The sequence below is a fragment of the Anomaloglossus baeobatrachus genome, chromosome 3 (assembly GCF_048569485.1).
Source record: "Anomaloglossus baeobatrachus isolate aAnoBae1 chromosome 3, aAnoBae1.hap1, whole genome shotgun sequence".
Taxonomy (NCBI): Eukaryota; Metazoa; Chordata; class Amphibia; order Anura; family Aromobatidae; genus Anomaloglossus; species Anomaloglossus baeobatrachus.
In genome coordinates, this window is record NC_134355.1 from 90177087 (window position 1) to 90194232 (window position 17146).

General features: G+C 45.4%; 1 protein-coding gene across 2 annotated transcripts in view; it reads left to right on the forward strand.

Moving 5' to 3' along the window:
• The window catches only part of PAK5 (p21 (RAC1) activated kinase 5), a 250461-nt gene that overhangs the window by 159959 nt on the left and 73356 nt on the right, over positions 1-17146 (forward strand). For both annotated transcript variants that reach the window (XM_075339298.1, XM_075339299.1), the window contains one exon: positions 8810-9592. In XM_075339298.1, coding sequence (XP_075195413.1) covers positions 8810-9592 — 783 coding nt within the window. The remainder of the gene's footprint in view (positions 1-8809; positions 9593-17146) is intronic.

Here is a 17146-nt window from a genome sequence, read left to right on the forward strand (position 1 = left end):
TAACCGCAGCCAGGACTGGTATTATTGGAGGTTCCTCCGGTAGCCAGTCCGACACTGTGTGTGTGTGTGCCACGTGTGTTGTCCCTGTGATATCCGTGTGACATCTGGATAGCACACGGATAGCATCAGCTGGTATACTTACCTGTCTCCGGTGCTGCTATCTCCAGCCCTACTGTTACTTTCAGGTCCGTGGTGAGTGCAGTGAATATTCATGAGCATAATGAGTGGACCCGGAAGTAACAGCCAAGGCAGAGACAGCAGCGCTGGGGACAGGTAAGTATTAAAATTCTTTTTTTTATGTGCCCTGTGTTTTTTCTGGTACGTGCCACAATGATGTCACACGGATCACATCAGTGTGCTGTCCGTATGACATCAGTGCTGCCGGAGAAAGACAGACGTGTCGCTGTGTGGAGCACACAGACACATGGTCCATGTAAAAACACGGATGTGTGTGCAAACCCATTTAATTTAATGGGTCTTCATGTGTTCGGGTCTCCGGTACATCTGAAAACAGACTTCACACATATCAGAGACACGGATGTGTGAAGGAGGCCTAAAAGATTATTATAGGAAGGGTCATATCTTTCCTTGGGGAGTTCTTTGTGTTGAGCATTGATCCTTGGATCTGCTTTCGCTCCCTTCTGTCTGCTGTATCTCCTGCATCCACATGTCTGGACTTTTCATTTTTTTAATGACTATTATAATAAAAGATGTTTGCATGATACGAAATGTAATGGATAAAATGACAAAAGATAACAGCTGTTTATCTTTAACCTATAAAGTGTATGTAGTTGTGATCTGAGAAAACATTACATGTAAGGGCTTCTAAGGGCAAACTGTTAATTACCTACTTCATTACTGTCAGAGTTAATTCAGTGTGTGGGAAGTGCAGCCGTTTTTCATCTTCTGTGCCGGAGTAGGAGCGGACAGCTGTTTCCACAGCTAGATCCATTATAGCTTATCACTGGAGGACAGACCGGCACAGGCACACCGTGAAATATGGCTACTGTCATGGCTGCTAGGAACCAGTCAGGAAAATAAAAAAATGGAGCAAACACAAACCAGATTTAGTTTCTGTGCACAATGCTCTGGAAGTCAAAGCAAATCTAAACTGCACTATTACAGGGGCTTGTTCACACAAAGCGTCTCTGGTGTGGGGGTTTTCTACTGATCCTTCTTCTTGTGGAAATATTGCAACATTTTACATATCGGAAAAAATAATTGGATTTCTAAAATTTAATTTACAGTGCATTTCCCTTTTTTTACCCTTTTGGGCATTTTTTTTTTAAACTCAGCATGTCAATTCTTTTAGCGTTTTTACTAATAGCAAAAAGGCTTAGCAACAAAAAGTGAACTAGAAAGCTACATGTGAATATGACTCTAGTGCCTCGCTCCCACACGCTTATAAATACCGTATTTTTCGGACAATAAGACACACTTTTTTTCCTCCAAAGTTTGGAGGAAAGTGGGGTGTGCGTCTTATAGTCTAAATATATGATGTGGCACCTGGTGGTGGTGGACGAATGAGTCGAAGGCTGTTTACCTGTTCGGGTTGTACACGCACACACACACACAAACAAACACACACGCATGAGAACGCACGCACACATATATGAGAACGCACACAGACAATCACACTACAGATCGCATCCACACACTCACCACATCCAGCGATATCGCTTGCTTCTCTGCGGCGTAAGGACCTGCGACGCTGTGCACTGCGTTGAGCTTCCAGGACCTGCATCACATGGCCAGAAACACATGGTATCACTGGATGTGGTGAGTGTGCGCGCTCGATTGTACCGGTATGTGCGATTTCGTGATTGTATTCTGATGTGTGAGTGTGTGGTCTGATGTGTGAGTGTGCGGTCTGATGTGTGAGTGTGCGGTCTGATGTGTGAGTGTTGGCCAGACGCAGGGGAGGACGGCGTGCAGCACAGAAATCACAGGGAGGAAGGATGTAGAATCTGATTGTGTGTGTATATGCATGTGTATATGAGTGTGCGATCTGATGTATGAGTGTGTGTTCTGATGTATATGTGTCTGCCAGACGCAGGGGAGGATGGCGTGCAGCACACCTCCATGGAGCGCACGCCAGAGATCACAGGGAGATCTGGGAGCCACACAGATGTCCGGGGCTGATAAATATGACAATCCTGGGAAGGGGGGGTCTGCTTTTTGAGTCAAATTTTTTTTTTCCTATTTTGCACTTCTAAAATCTGGGTGCGTCTTATGGTCAGGTGTGTCTTATAGTCCGAAAAATACAGTAATCATTCCAATACTCATCCCGAAAAGTGGGACTAGTGTCATGTTTATGTTATTGCGTATGTGATGCAAGTGCTATGTGAGTGTGCAATTTTTTTTTTATTTTTATTTTTTCCCTTGCTTAGCATCCATATGACATGCGAATGTAATGCTTTTTAATATAAGAATACTCTCTGTACAATGGATGGATGGTTCTGAATTTGTTTAAGAAAATGAAGTATTTCTCCCTGAAAATTATTGCAATTACACATAATATTATACACATGTTTATTTCCTTTGTGTGCATTGGAACAGCCCAAAAGAAACAGAGAAAAAAGCAATTTGGACATAATTTCCAACACAACTCCAAAAATGGGCCAAACAAAATTGTTGGCATCTTCAGTTTAATATTTGGTTGCACACCCTTTGAAACAAATAACTTGCATTCTATCGCTTCCTATAACCATCATCTCTACTGGTATTTTCGGCCTCTCTTCTTTTGTAAACTTCTCCAGGTCTCTCCTATTTGAAGGGTTCCATCTCCAAATACCAATTTTAAGATCTCTCCACAGATGTTCCATGGGATTTATGCCTGCTTTACACGACACGATCTATCGTGCGATGCATTGTCGGGGTCACGGTTTTCGTGACGCATATCCGGCATCGTTCACGACGTCGTCTCGTGTGACACCTCCGAGCGACGCAGTATCGCTCACAAATCGTGAGTCGTGTACTCGTCACTCAGTTTCAAAAAATTGTTTAATCAAAATAGCGCCTGTTGTTCATCGTACCCGGGGCAGCACACATCGCTCCGTGTGACACCCCGGGAACGATGAACACAGCTTACCTACGTCCCACGGGACCCGCCGGCTATGCGGAAGGAAAGAGGTGGGCGGGATGTTTATGTCCCGCTCATCTCCGCCCCTCCGCTTCTATTGGCTGGCGGCTGTTTGACGTCGCTGTGACGCCGAACGTCTCTCCCCCTTCAGGAAGTGGACGTTCGTCGCCCACAGCGAGGTCGCTCAGCAGGTTAGTACGTTTGACGGGGGTTTCACGACTTTGTGCGACACGGGCAGCGATTTCCCCGTGACGCACAAACGACGGGGGCGGGTACGATAATTCGTGAAATCGCACGATCGGTCGACTCGTGTAAAGCAGGCATTAGATCCGGGCTCATTGCTGCCACTTCAGAACTCTCCAGCTCTTTGTTTCCTTCCATTTCTGGAGGCTTCTTGAAGTATGTTTGGGTCATTTTCCTGCTGGAAGACCCATGACCTGGGACGCAAACGCAGCTTTCTGACACTGGGCACTACATTTCCACCCAAAATCCTTTGGTAATCTTCAGATTTCATGATGTATTGCACACAAAGTGTGCCAGAGGCCGGAAAACATCCCCAAACCATCTTTGAGCCTTCAACAGTCAAATAAGACTGTAGGTCCTGTGTTCTTTTCTTTGAAGGCAATATTCCATTTTCAGTAAATAGTAAAATGATGTGCATTACCAAAAAGCTCTACTTTGGTCTCATCCGTCCACAAGAAGCTTTCCCAGAAGGATATTGGTTTACTCATGTACATTTTGGAAAACTGCAGTCTAGCTATTATATTTTATTATTATTATTATTATTTATTTATAGAGCACCATTGATTCCATGGTGCTGTACATGAGAAGGGGGTTACATACAAAATACATGTACAAGTTACAGTAGACAGACTAGTACAGAGGGAAGAGGGCCCTGCCCTTGCGGGCTTACATTCTATAGGATTATGGGGAGGAGACAGTAGGTGGGGTGTAGGTGGGGCGGCAGCTCCGCACGGTGGTGGGGCGGCAGCTCCGCACGGTGGTGGGGCGGCAGCTCCGCACGGTGGTGGGGCGGCAGCTCCGCACGGTGGTGGGGCGGCAGCTCCGCACGGTGGTGGGGCGGCAGCTCCGCACGGTGGTGGGGCAGTGAGGTCATTCAAGTATATAGGCATTTCTGAACAGATGAGTCTTTAGGTTCCGTTTGAAGTTTGCAAGTGTAGTAGATAATCTGACGTGTTGAGGCAGTGAGTTCCAGAAGACTGGGGATGTTCGGGAGAAGTCTTGGAGACGGTTGCATGAGGAGCGAATGAGAGAGGAGGATAGAAGGAGATCTTGGGAGGACCGGAGATTACGTTTTGGAGTGTAGCGAGAGATTAGTTCAGAGATATATGGAGGAGACAATTTGTGGATGGCTTTGTAAGTCAGTATTAGTAGTTTGAATTGGATACGATGGAAGATTGGGAGCCAGTGAAGGGACATGCAGAGAGGAGAAGCGGGGTGGTAGTGAGGCGAGAGGTGGATCAGTCGGGCAGCAGCATTAAGGATGGACTGGAGAGGGGCGAGCGTGTTAGCAGGGAGACCACAGAGGAGGATGTTGCAGTAGTCAAGGCGGGAGATTATGAGAGCATGCACTAGCATTTTTGTAGATTGAGAATTGATGAAGGGACGGATTCTGGAAATATTTTTGAGTTGAAGACGACAGGAGGTGGTGAGGGATTGAATGTGTGGTATGAAGGACAAGGCAGAGTCAAAGGTCACTCCGAGGCACCGAACTTTGGGTGCTGGGGAGAGCGTGATGTTATTTATTGTAATAGATAGATCAGGTAGAGAGTGTAGGGGAGATGGAGGAAAGATGATCAGCTCAGTTTTGGCCACATTGAGCTTTAGGAAGCGAGAGGAGAAGAAGGAAGATATAGCAGATAGGCACTCTGGGATTCTGGACAGCAGAGAAGTGACATCTGGACCAGAGAGGTAGATCTGAGTGTCATCGGCATATAGGTGGTACTGGAAGCCATGGGACTTTATGAGTTGTCCCAGGCCAAATGTATAGATAGAAAAAAGTAATGGTCCCAGGACATCTCTGTGTCAGCAGTGGGGGCCGCCTGGGTCTCCTGCCATAACGTTTAATTTCATCCAGATATTGACGGATAGTTTGCACTGACATTCATGTATTCTGATTCCAGAACCTGCAGGACAGGTTGGATTTATTTTAAACTTGATTGGATCTACTTATTTATGTCCAGGGAGATTGGCTACAGGGCCATGGATTGTAAATGTCTTGATTGTGTTGCACACTGTGGACAAAGGAACATCAACATCTCAGGAGATGGACTTGTAACCTTCAGACTGTTGATATTTTTCTACAATTTTGGGTCTCAAGGCCTCAGACATGTCATGTTATGTTCTCCATGCTTAGTGTGGCATAGACAGACACACCATGCACGGATTGAGTCAACCGTTCCCTCGTTTATGTGGTTTGAGGTGTGATTTTCATATTGCCCACATCTGTTTCTTGTCACTGGTGAGTTTGTACGAGCATCACATGCTAGAAACAAAGTTAATTACCCACAATTTTGGAAAGGTGCCAAAAATTTTGTCCAGCCAATTTTTGGGGTTTTGTGTGAAATTATGTCTAATTTGCATTTTTTTCTCTTTTTTTTGTGTTGTTTCAATACACACAAAGGAAATAAACATATCTAGAACAAAACATATGTAATTACAATAAATACTGGGAGAAATGCTTCATTTTCTGGGACAATTTCAAGGGCGCTAATACTTTCGAGCATGACTATAGATAGATATTCTGCAGCTATATACTGTAATGTCCCCCACACATATTATACACTTGCACCCTTTAGTGCCTTTCATGTGCCATTGGAGGGTTTTTAGCCTGGTGTAATCTAATTAATAAATCATTTTAAAAAATGACATGGGATCCCTCCTATTTTTGATAACCAGCCAAAGTAAAGTAGACAGCTGGGAGCTAGTATTATCAGGCTGGGAAGGTCCATGGTTATTTCCAGCCTAAAAATAGCAGCCTGCAGCCGCCCCAGGAGTGGCACATCATATAAGTTACGCCAATTCTTGCACTTTACCTCAGCTTATTTGGCAATCGGGGTAAGGGTAGTTGGGAGTGATGTCAGCAGTGTAGTGTCAGCTGGCATCAAGCCCTGGTGTGAGTAACAAAGAGGTGTCTATCAGACTTCCCCATTACTAACCCAGTAAGTCAAAAGAAAAAATACAAAAACACACACAAAAATACTTTCTCTCTCTAAAACTTTCCCTGGTTCACATTGTTATTTAAAAAAATAAATAAAGGGAAATGCAGGTCCATCATAGTGTAAGGAATCCAACATAGTCCAGGGAAGGAGACCTGAAAGGCATAAAAAGAGAGAAATCAAGACAAGACACTTAGGGGTACTTTGCACACTGCGACATCGCAAGCCGATGGTAGCGATGCCCAGCGTGATAGTCCCCGCCCCCGTCGCAGCTGCGATATCTTGTGATAGCTGCCGTTGCGAACATTATCGCTATGGCAGCTTCACATGCACTTACCTGCCCTGCGACATCGCTCTGGCCGGCGACCCGCCTCCTTCCTAAGGGGGCGGGTGGTGCGGCGTCACAGCGACGTCACACGACAGGCGGCCAATAGAAGCGGAGGGGCGGAGATGAGCGGGACGTAAACATCCCGCCCACCTCCTTCCTTCCTCATTGCGGCCGGGACGCAGGTAAGGAAATGTTCCTCGCTCCTGCGGCTTCATACACAGCGATGTGTGCTGCCGCAGGAACGAGGAACAACATCGTAACATCGGTCCTTCTGAAATTATGGAAATGACCGACGCTACACCGATCATACTATTTCAACGCTTTTGCGCTCGTTAATCGTAGTAAAAATGATTCACATACTCCGATGTCGACAGCGATGCTGTATGTGCGTCACTTTCGATTTGACACCACCGACATCGCACCTGCGATGTCATAGTGTGCAAAGTACCCCTTACCCTTCCTTGTTCACCAATTTATTAGAAAGCAAAGTTCCCATATATTCAATATAGTCCATGAGTTCCCACGACGTTCCTCAATTATGGTGATCAAAGGCTATGGAGTCTCCAGAACAAGGCTCCATAACCTTTGAGCAGCAGCCGCTCCTAGCTGACACTTCGCTCTGCTGCACTCTGCGTGACCAGGCAACTGTGATGAGCTGTGACGTCAGGAAAGTCACCGCTCCTCAGAATGAAGAGCGATGACGTTCCTGTCGTCACCACTCATCACAGTTGACAGGTCACGCATACCACTGTGCGATGCAAAAATATTTTGAAAAAGATATGACTTTTTGCTCAGAAAGTCACAAATTTAGTTAATGATGGTAAAGCTAACTTTGCGCCACATTCATGAATTGCATGCACCATTTAAATGACTTTCACGGCTAGAATGAGATGTCAAGGTGACTCTCAGATGGAATGTTACAGAGGTATATGTATGCTATGGACACTATACAGGTGTACTATACTTGGCCGGCTTTTAGGCATCCTTAGTGGTAGACATAAAGTAGATGTTTTGGATATATCCTCCATATCTGGCATTGTATTACTACTATAATATGACATATCTTTTACTATTATCAATTACATGAAATTAAATGAAAAGGGAAATAAATTGATTTATTGTATTTTTTGTAACATGGTCACTTATAGCCAATGATAAAAGAAAGTGTTAATTGCGGATAACCCCTAACAGGCTCGTCTACATCTCGTAAATAGTGTCCAGTAATGAGGGGTCAGTAATCTATCCGAATGAGAACTCGTAAGAAATTAATAAAATATTTGAAATGGTTGTGTGGTACTTTATACTGATGGCCTGCCTATCATCACTGCAATAAGTCATCAATATCAGGTGCATCATCCGGCACCCACACCAACCAGCTATTCTCAATGCCAGCGGTGCTTGTGTGTGCTTTGTTAAGTGAAACTACACAGATTCATCAATTTATAAATTATTGCCCTGAGCAAGGTACTTCAGATCCACCCCTATTCAAATGAATAGGCACGGATGTGGCGTACCCGGGTGCAGCAACTTCTGCTCAACTAAACACACCCAGACACCGCTGGCATCGAGAATAGCTGATCAGTGTTGGTGCCTGGTGTTGCACCTCTATTTATCTGATATTGATGACTTGAGATGAGTGAACCTAAGGTTCTGTGTTCGTACCAAACACAGACTTTACAAACCCCCCCCCAAAAAACTGAGTTCGGGTGCTGTACATATGAAAACCACGCTGTGCTCAGGTACGTTCAGTTGTCAGCCCAGTGCGAGCCGCTTGCAGTGTTTCAACGGCGGACACTGGGGTAACAACAGTGTGATTGGATGTAGTGTGCACCAAAATGGAAAAACCCTGTTCCTGGAAGTGGTCAGTTTATGGCTGGCTGCATGGGGCGGAGACCCGAACTGCCCAATTAGTGACTTCCATTGAGGTTCAGGTCAAGTCCGAGTCCCAAACCGAACTTCAAAACTTTTTCAAAAGTCTGGCTGCACCCGCCGAACTGAACTTCCACGGGTTGGCTGATCTCTATTGATGGCCTGTCTTAACTGTAGGCCATCAGTATAAAGTACCACACAACCCTTATAACCATAATGTACAAAATAATTCTTTGAATTCTGCATTTCACCTCAGGCTGTGATTTGCCACGTTTTGGACTTTTTCTTTTAAATGTATAATATATCACAAATAACCATATTTTTTTTTCTACTTTCTTTTTTCTTCTGTAGACTATTGTCAGAGGCAGTAAACCTCCACTAGATGCTTCCATCAATGGCTTGCTAGAAGATTTTGACAATATATCCGTAACACGCTCAAATTCACTAAGAAAAGAAAGTCCACCTACTCCACGCCAGGGATATTCCAACCATTCGAAGAGTTACCCTGAAGAAAATGGCTTCTTTACCTTCTCCCACTACAGTGAAACTGAAATCCCCAGAAGCAGCGTTTGTGAACGATACAAGGAAAGGAGCCTGAGTGCAGAGGAGGCAGAAGGCTACTATAGGGCACACAAGCCAACCAGACATAATGGGCATCCGGTTAAAATGAGGTCTTATGAAGCGTACTTTCCTGAAGTAAAAAATGTGAAGGCTGATATGTTGAGTTATCCCTCAGAATACCACCCACACCTGGAAGCAAAAAGTAAATCTGTTGATCAGTGTGGAACGTCATGGGACTACCACAGGGTCACTGGTGCATCTCTTCAGGACTACAGGGACTACTTTCCACCTTCTATTACAGGGACCGTCATGTTAAGCGAGGGCTCGAAAGAAAGACTAGAATATAGTGAATGGGGAGAGGGGCTTCCCAAGGACGATTACGACAAAAGGCCGAAGTCATCATATGTAACTCAAACAAGTCCTCAACCAGCCATACGACAAAGGTCAAGATCAGGATCAGGCCTTCAAGAACCAGTCATACCCTATGGTGCACTAAAAACCAACCAGCAAGGGCACTCGTTTGCTTCATACACTTACCCCCGTTTGTCTGAAACTGCAGCATGCATTCCAAAGGTAATCCAATCTCTTCTATCAACTATTGACTTATAGTATTTCCGGTTAGAATATATGTTTGCTAATCCTCAGTACATAGATAATTCTGATATCATGGTTAGTGTTAATTACTGGTTTATAAAAGACAAGAATATGCTATAGAAATAGTTGCTGCCAATTGTTTCACATTTTTGTGATAATTATATGTGTTTTTGTTTAAAAGATGTTGCTCAATTCCTCATGTAGTGATATATATGTTAAGTAATCTGCGAAGACTATGATCACTACTTATTGTTATTCACAGCACAGCGGGTGTCCGTACATACTTATTAGCCCTTTATACTGATGCCTTTTTACTTTTATTAGAAAGTTTAGCTGTTTTAGAGATGGTGAAAAAATAAACTATTTAGGTCACCACTAAGCTTGGTGTTCTTGGGATCTATATCTAAAGCTCTGATCCCTGAAGTCAACTTAGGGGGGCTTTGCACACTACGATATCGCAGGTGCGATGTCGGTGGGGTCAAATCGAAAGTGACGCACATCCGGCGTCGCTGTCGACATCGTAGTGAGTAAAGCCTTTTACATACGATTAACGAGTGCAAAAGCGTCGTTATCGTATGATCGGTGTAGGGTCCGACATTTCCATAATGCCGCTGCTGTGACGGTACAATGTTGTTCCTCGTTCCAGCAGGCAGCACACATCGCTGTGTGTGAAGCCGCTGGAGTGAGGAACATCTCCTACCTGCATCCCGGCCGGCTATGCGGAAGGAAGGAGGTGGGCGGGATGTTTACGTCCCACTCATCTTTGCCCCTCTGCTTCTATTGGCTGCCTGCCATGTGACGTCGCTGTGACGCCGCACGACCCGCCCCCTTTGTAAGGAGGTGGTTCGCCGGCCAGAGCGACGTCGCAGGGCAGGTGAGTGCATGTGAAGCTGCCGTAGAGATAATGTTTGCTACGGCAGCAATCACAAGATATCGCACCTGCAACGGGGGCGGGGACTATTCCTGCAGCGTCGGTAACACATTGTTACCGATGTCGCAACGTGCTTAGCATGATTTCTAGGTGGCCTTGCAGGTTAGGGCGCTTTTCCATCTGCGATTTCCTGGTGCGAGTGCGATCCGATAAAAACTCGGATTGCACTGGCACCAGTGTTAATCAATGGGACAGTTTTCTCTATCCCGTTTTTTCTCCACATGAATCGGGCTCTCGGTACAACTGCAGCTGTTGCCGAAAAGGACCAGTCAGATTAAATTTGAACTTGTCCAATCCTTTGATCTCATGGGAGATCAGCCACCAGAGGTGTTTGGCAGCAGCTTCTTCAACTCTCTTCAGAATCTGAACCATGAACCTGGGAGAAATAGCTGTGGACAGTTATCTATGGAGTCTGAACAACTTTAGTGTGACCGTTGTTGAGGAGCCCACATGTATTGTCATGGATTTATGATATATCTGCGGAATATGCCAGAAGTGTCTGATAGAAGCATAGAAGCAGTGAAGTCCCAGTGCTGAGATCTGCATCTACCTCAAGAACGGACCCTGTTGTGAGGCAGTAGGAATGGAGAAGTGGTGGCCTTACATGCTCTGATCTCCATTCATTTGTTTGGGAATTTCCTATAGTGTTCAGGACGCCTGGTCAGAAATTTTCAGGACTCTGATACAAGTGAATAGAGACCATGCGCGGCCACCACTAGGTCCTCATTGTGCTGCATTCTCAAGATCGATGCAGGTTCCAAATCTGGTATCGACATCTATGTCCAAAATGGGCTTAACTCTTTAACAGACTAATAGAGAAGAACAACCAAGGACAGTAAAGGAATGGGTGGACTGTAATATCAAGACAGGTCATCAAACTTGGGATAGAAAAAATGAAGGTTTAGGGGCAATCTTATTAGAATGTGCAAATATATGAAAGGGCAGTATGGAGATATTTCCAATGATCGTTTTACACCTAGGCCTGCTATGGGGACAAGTAGGCATCCACTACATGTAGAGGAAATGAGGTTTAATCATAATCACAGATTCTTTACTATAGGTGCAGAGAGACTATGAATGTCTATGTTTCATGATGTTATAATGGTTGATTCACTACAAAGTTTGCAAAGGGCCTGGGTGTCTTTCTTGAAATATATAATATTACAGGTCATGGTAGCAGATTCTGTTATTGGGCGATGATCCAGGGAACTTAAGGCCACGTCTCACTAAGCGACATCACTAGCAACATCGCTGTTGAGGCACAACTTTTGTGACGTAACAGCGATCTTGCTAGCGATGTCACTGTGTGTGAAATCCAGCAACAACCTGGCCCCTGCTGTGAGGTCGCCGGTCGTTGCTGAATGCCCTGGACCATTTTTTGGTTGTTGCTCTCCCGCTGTGAAGAACACATCGCTGTGTGTGACAGCGAGAGAGCAACGATCTGAATGTGCAGGGAGCCGGCTTCTGCGGACGCTGGTAACCAAGGTAAATATCGAGTAACCAAGCAAAGCGCTCTGCTTGTTTACCCGATATTTACTTGGTTACCAGCGTCTGCAGCTTTTAGAAGCCGGCTCCCTGCACACGTAGCCAAGGTATACATCAGGTAACTATAAGCATAGCGCTTTGCTTAGTAACCCGATGTGTACCATGGTTACGAAGCACAGCGTCGTTACACAGGTTGCTGGTGGCTGATCTCTGATCGCTGTGGAGATCTGCCTGTTTGACAGCTCACCAGCAACCATGTAGCGACGCTCCAGCGATCCTTGCCAGGTCAGATCGCTGGTTGGATCGCTGGAGCGTCACTTAAGGCCCCGTCACACTAAGCAACATCGCTAGCAACATCGCTGCTAACGAACAACTTTTGTGAAGTTGCTAGCGATGTTGCTGTGTGTGACATCCAGCAACAACCTGGCCCCTGCTGTGAGGTCGTTGGTTGTTGCTGAATGTCCTGGGCCATTTTTTAGTTGTTGCTGTCCCGCTGTGCAGCACAGATCGCTGTGTGTGACAGCGAGACAGCAACAACTAAATGTGCAGGCAGCAGGAGCCAGCTTCTGCGGAGGCTGGTAACCAATGTAAACATCGGGTAACCAAGAAGCCCTGTCCTTGGTTACCCGATATTTACCTTTGTTACAAGCCTCCGCCGCTCTCACTGTCAGTGCCGGCTCCTGCTGTGTGCACATTTAGCTGCAGCACACATCGGGTTAATTAACCCGATGTGTGCTGTAACTAGGAGAGCAAGGAGCCAGCGCTAAGCATTGTGCGCTGCTCCCTGCTCTGTGCACATTTAGCTGCAGCACACATCGGGTAATTAACCCGATGTGTGCTGTAACTAGGAGAGCAGGGAGCCAGCGCTCAGTGTGCGCTGCTCCCTGCTCTCTGCACGTGTAGCTCCGTGCGGTGGTAACCAAGGTAAATATCGGGTTGGTTACCCGATATTTACCTTAGTTACCAAGCGCAGCATCTTCCACGCGGCGCTGGGGGCTGTCACTGGTTGCTGGTGAGCTCACCAGCAACTTGTGTAGCGACGCTCCAGCGATCCCTGCCAAGTCAGGTTGCTGGTGGGATCGCTGGAGCGTCGCAGTGTGACATCTCACCAGCAACCTCCTAGCAACTTACCAGCGATCCCTATCGTTGTTGGGATCGCTGGTAAGTTGCTTAGTGTGACTGGACCTTTAGTGTGACGGTACCTTAAGAAGTGTACTGCGGATAAAAAGCGCAGATAGGGTCTTATCTGGTAAGATATGATAATCTAACAGGTAGATGTACTCAGCTATAGGAGTTGTGCCAGTCACAACTCCTATATAAGCATGAAATGGCGTCTGCTGCAGCCCCGGATAAACGTATTGCAGGTATAGGAGAAAGAAACCAGAATATGACGCGCTGACACCAAACGTATAGTTGTTGATTAATTTCTCTTTTATTCAATCAGGTCTACACGTTTCAGAGGACACTGCCTCCTTCCTCAGGCCAATTTTGCAGAAAAATCAACAGAGATCACTGTTGATTTTTCTGTAAAATTGGCCTGAGGAAGGAGGCTGTGTGCTCCGAAACGCGTAGACCTGATTGAATAAAAGGGAAATTAATCAACAACTACGTTTGGTGTCAGCGCGTCATATTCTGGTTTCTTTCTCCTGTACATACCATCCAGGGAACTAGTCAGATTGCCATATGTTGCTTTAGGAAGGATTTTTTTCCCTAATAAGGAGCTTAGTATCTGTGCCATGAGGTTCTTGTCTTCCTCTGGATCAACATGCTAGGTTGAAATCAAAGGACTTATGTCTTCTTTCAACCTAGAAAACGGAAACATTGAGGCTATGTGCGCACGTTGCATAATTTCATGCGTTTACGCTGTGTATTGCACTGCATGCGTCCTGCGACCCCAGCACAATCTATGAAGATTGTGCATAATCCATCCGCACGTTGCGTTTGAGAGCGCAGCGATTTGCATGCTGAAATTTTGATCCAAATCGCTGCGCTCAAAAAGCAACATGCCACTTATTTTGAGCGCTTTGGATGCTGCTCCCACTCTGTCTATGGGAGAGGCAGCATCCAGAGCGCATGAAATCGACATCTATTCTGCAGACACACTGCATCCATTATGCAGTGTTTCTGCAGCGATTTGAAGCGCACATGTGCTGCCAAATCGCTGCAGAATATTTGTCACGGTAGTACGCAACGTGCGCACATAGCCTTAAGTAGGTTGTTCCAAAATTACACAGAGAAAAATGTGAGATCCCAGTATACAAATGTATAGCGCTCTACAAACTGATCTATGAGAAAAAGAAAAAGAAAATGCGCATATAGTGGGATCACCAAAAATAGCAGAAATATCATTTATTATATAGAAAAGACATACCAAAACACAGATGTGGCTAAAAGCAATTAAAAAAGCAACAGCTTAAACATACATTTAGTACCAATGGTATGTGGCACCAAACAACACCCCACACCCTCAGCAGGCCAGAGAACCCCAAAGATGACTGACTCCAACAAATGTATACAAAAGGTCAGGGCTGAAAGCATTATAAATGGTCATAATAGACAAAAAGGTATATACCAGACAATTGATACAATGCAAACGCAAGACAATTCTTAAATGACAACAAGCAAAGTGCATAAAAATCAGCACAAAAAAGCTAATGCAATCAAGTGATAACCTGCCTTAAATGGATGAATGGAGCCACATGCGAAGCAAAGCAAATGCCCGCATATATATAGCACGGGGTGAAAAAGGCCAAGAGGGTATGGGAGATGGGTAGGGTGGTGACCCCACGCGTATCGCTACAAACAGTTGTAGCTTCCTCAGGGGAAAATGAGGTATACTGTGTCTGGTGTATCTTAAATACAGTCATCTAATTAGGAAGGATTGCTTCCAGCATGGACGGGGTGGAGGGAGAGAGGTCGCCGTGCAACCAAAAGACGCTAGTGTGCGCCGCCATGTTTTGCCACATGACCCGATCACGTGAGCTGATGACGCAGACATCCTAGTCATAGCGCATGCGCTGAAATGATAACGCTGCGCATAGATTTGAATATTAAGTGTTACACGGGTATCCCAATCACAGCGCATGCGTCAGAATAATAACACTGCGCTATACAATTGAACCCGCATATGATCCGCCCATAGGGTAGCGGCATCTGCGCAGTATCACCAACAACTAAACAATATAAGTACACCATCTACCTGTATAGCCTAGCAAATACGCATGCGCAGATGTAGTGACACTCCAGATCACATAAATAACTATTTAAATATTATCAAATATGAAAAGACGCACGCGCACATGCCAATGCTATCTCTGGGATGCACACAGAGAGACGCACAAGAAATTTCAAGACGTAGCTAAAAATAACGTAATAAACGTGTGGTACGCATGCGTGAAGGTCAAAAAGCATCCACTTTCGGAGGATTTACACATCATAAGCTAGGGAGTTTCTTAGAAGTTATTGGGAAAACATTCTAAACCTATAAGGTACGCATGCGCAGAAACAACAATCAAAATTTTTTCCAGTGGGTTTGAGGCTAGCGCCACACATCCGTGCCGCCGGTACGTGTTTGTCATTTTTTACACGTACCGGCGGCACGGAGACACGTTAACCAATGCTACCCTATTGTAGCAGGCACACACACGTAAAACCACACGGAACGTGTGTCCGTGTGCGTTTGTACGTGTGTGCGTTTTTCAAAGCGCTGACATGTCCGTTTTTTCACCGGCAGCACGGGTGTCACACGGCCCGCACCCGTACCACACGGGTGTAGTGTGGATGCGGTCCCGTGTGACACGCGCCGGAGAAAACACACATGTCAGTGAAAAAAAAAAAAAACATTTACTCACCTTCTCCAGCCCTCCTGTCTCTGCCGCTGCTGCCTCTTGCTGCCGACCGCCGCTCATTATTCTCATTGAATATTCACTTCACTGCCTGGCAGCAGCAGCAGCGGGGAGACGGGAGGGCTGGAGACCGAGGATCAGCACCACGGACAGCAGCGCGGACATCAGGAAGGACCAGGTGAGTATGATAATTACCGGTTCTACGTGTGCTATCGCGGATAGCACACGTAGAACACACGTGTCACGCACGTACCAGAGACACGTACTTACCTGCACGCAACACGCAGGGGAAATACGTGTCTCTCGGCACGTGCGTGAATTTCACGTGAGTGTGGCAGAAGCCTAAAGGAGGGTTTCTGCTCAAGCGCCTGGAAAAAACTCAATGTGAACATGGTCTTGAGCTGGTTTCAAGGGTTACAATAGTTATAGTTAAACGTACATCAGGTCATAATAGAACAAGGAGAAAAGGGTATACCAACACGGGATCACCACACCATGAAATAATTAAGAAATTAATTTTATTGAATTAACTTGTAGCCAGAAAAAACACAAGACACATGTCTCCACACTTAAAGTTTAGACGCACAGTGACACAGGATAAAAACACTTAAAAAGCCATAGGCATAGAAAACATGTCCGCCAGGAACCAATAATGTATGATAAACAGTACAGATATGACAAAGACACTCTAATAAATATCGCACAAGGCCCGTTCCTAAGATTTAAACATCTGGCATGATAAATTTGTGCGATAGAATACTCAGATGAACATGGATAATATAGTATGATAGATCACTATATAGATACAATCAAGACTGATAATGCACAGAATGCAGTATATGTAGACCAGTGGATAGACAATAAGCTGCATGGATACAGAGAATCTCTGATAGTGCACGGAATATGATATAAGCCGTATCCCAGTATAGATCTATCTACAAAATACGTACAGGTCTCTATATGTGCAAAATAAATCTACAAGGCATAGTGTCCCAGCATAAATGTATCTACAAGGACCGTACATCAGGTCATGTGGCAAAAAGAAATAAATTTTATAAGCAGCGAAGAGGATGTGTACACTGCATATATCACATATAGAGTGTTTCATAGTATCCATTCCTCATGAAAAGTAAGACAATTTTAGGCCTCTGCCACACTCACGTGAAATTCACGCACGTGCCAAGAGACACGTATTTCCCCTGCGTGTTGCGTGCAGGTAAGTACGTGTCTCTGGTACGTGCGGGACACGTGTGTTCTACGTGTGCTATCCGC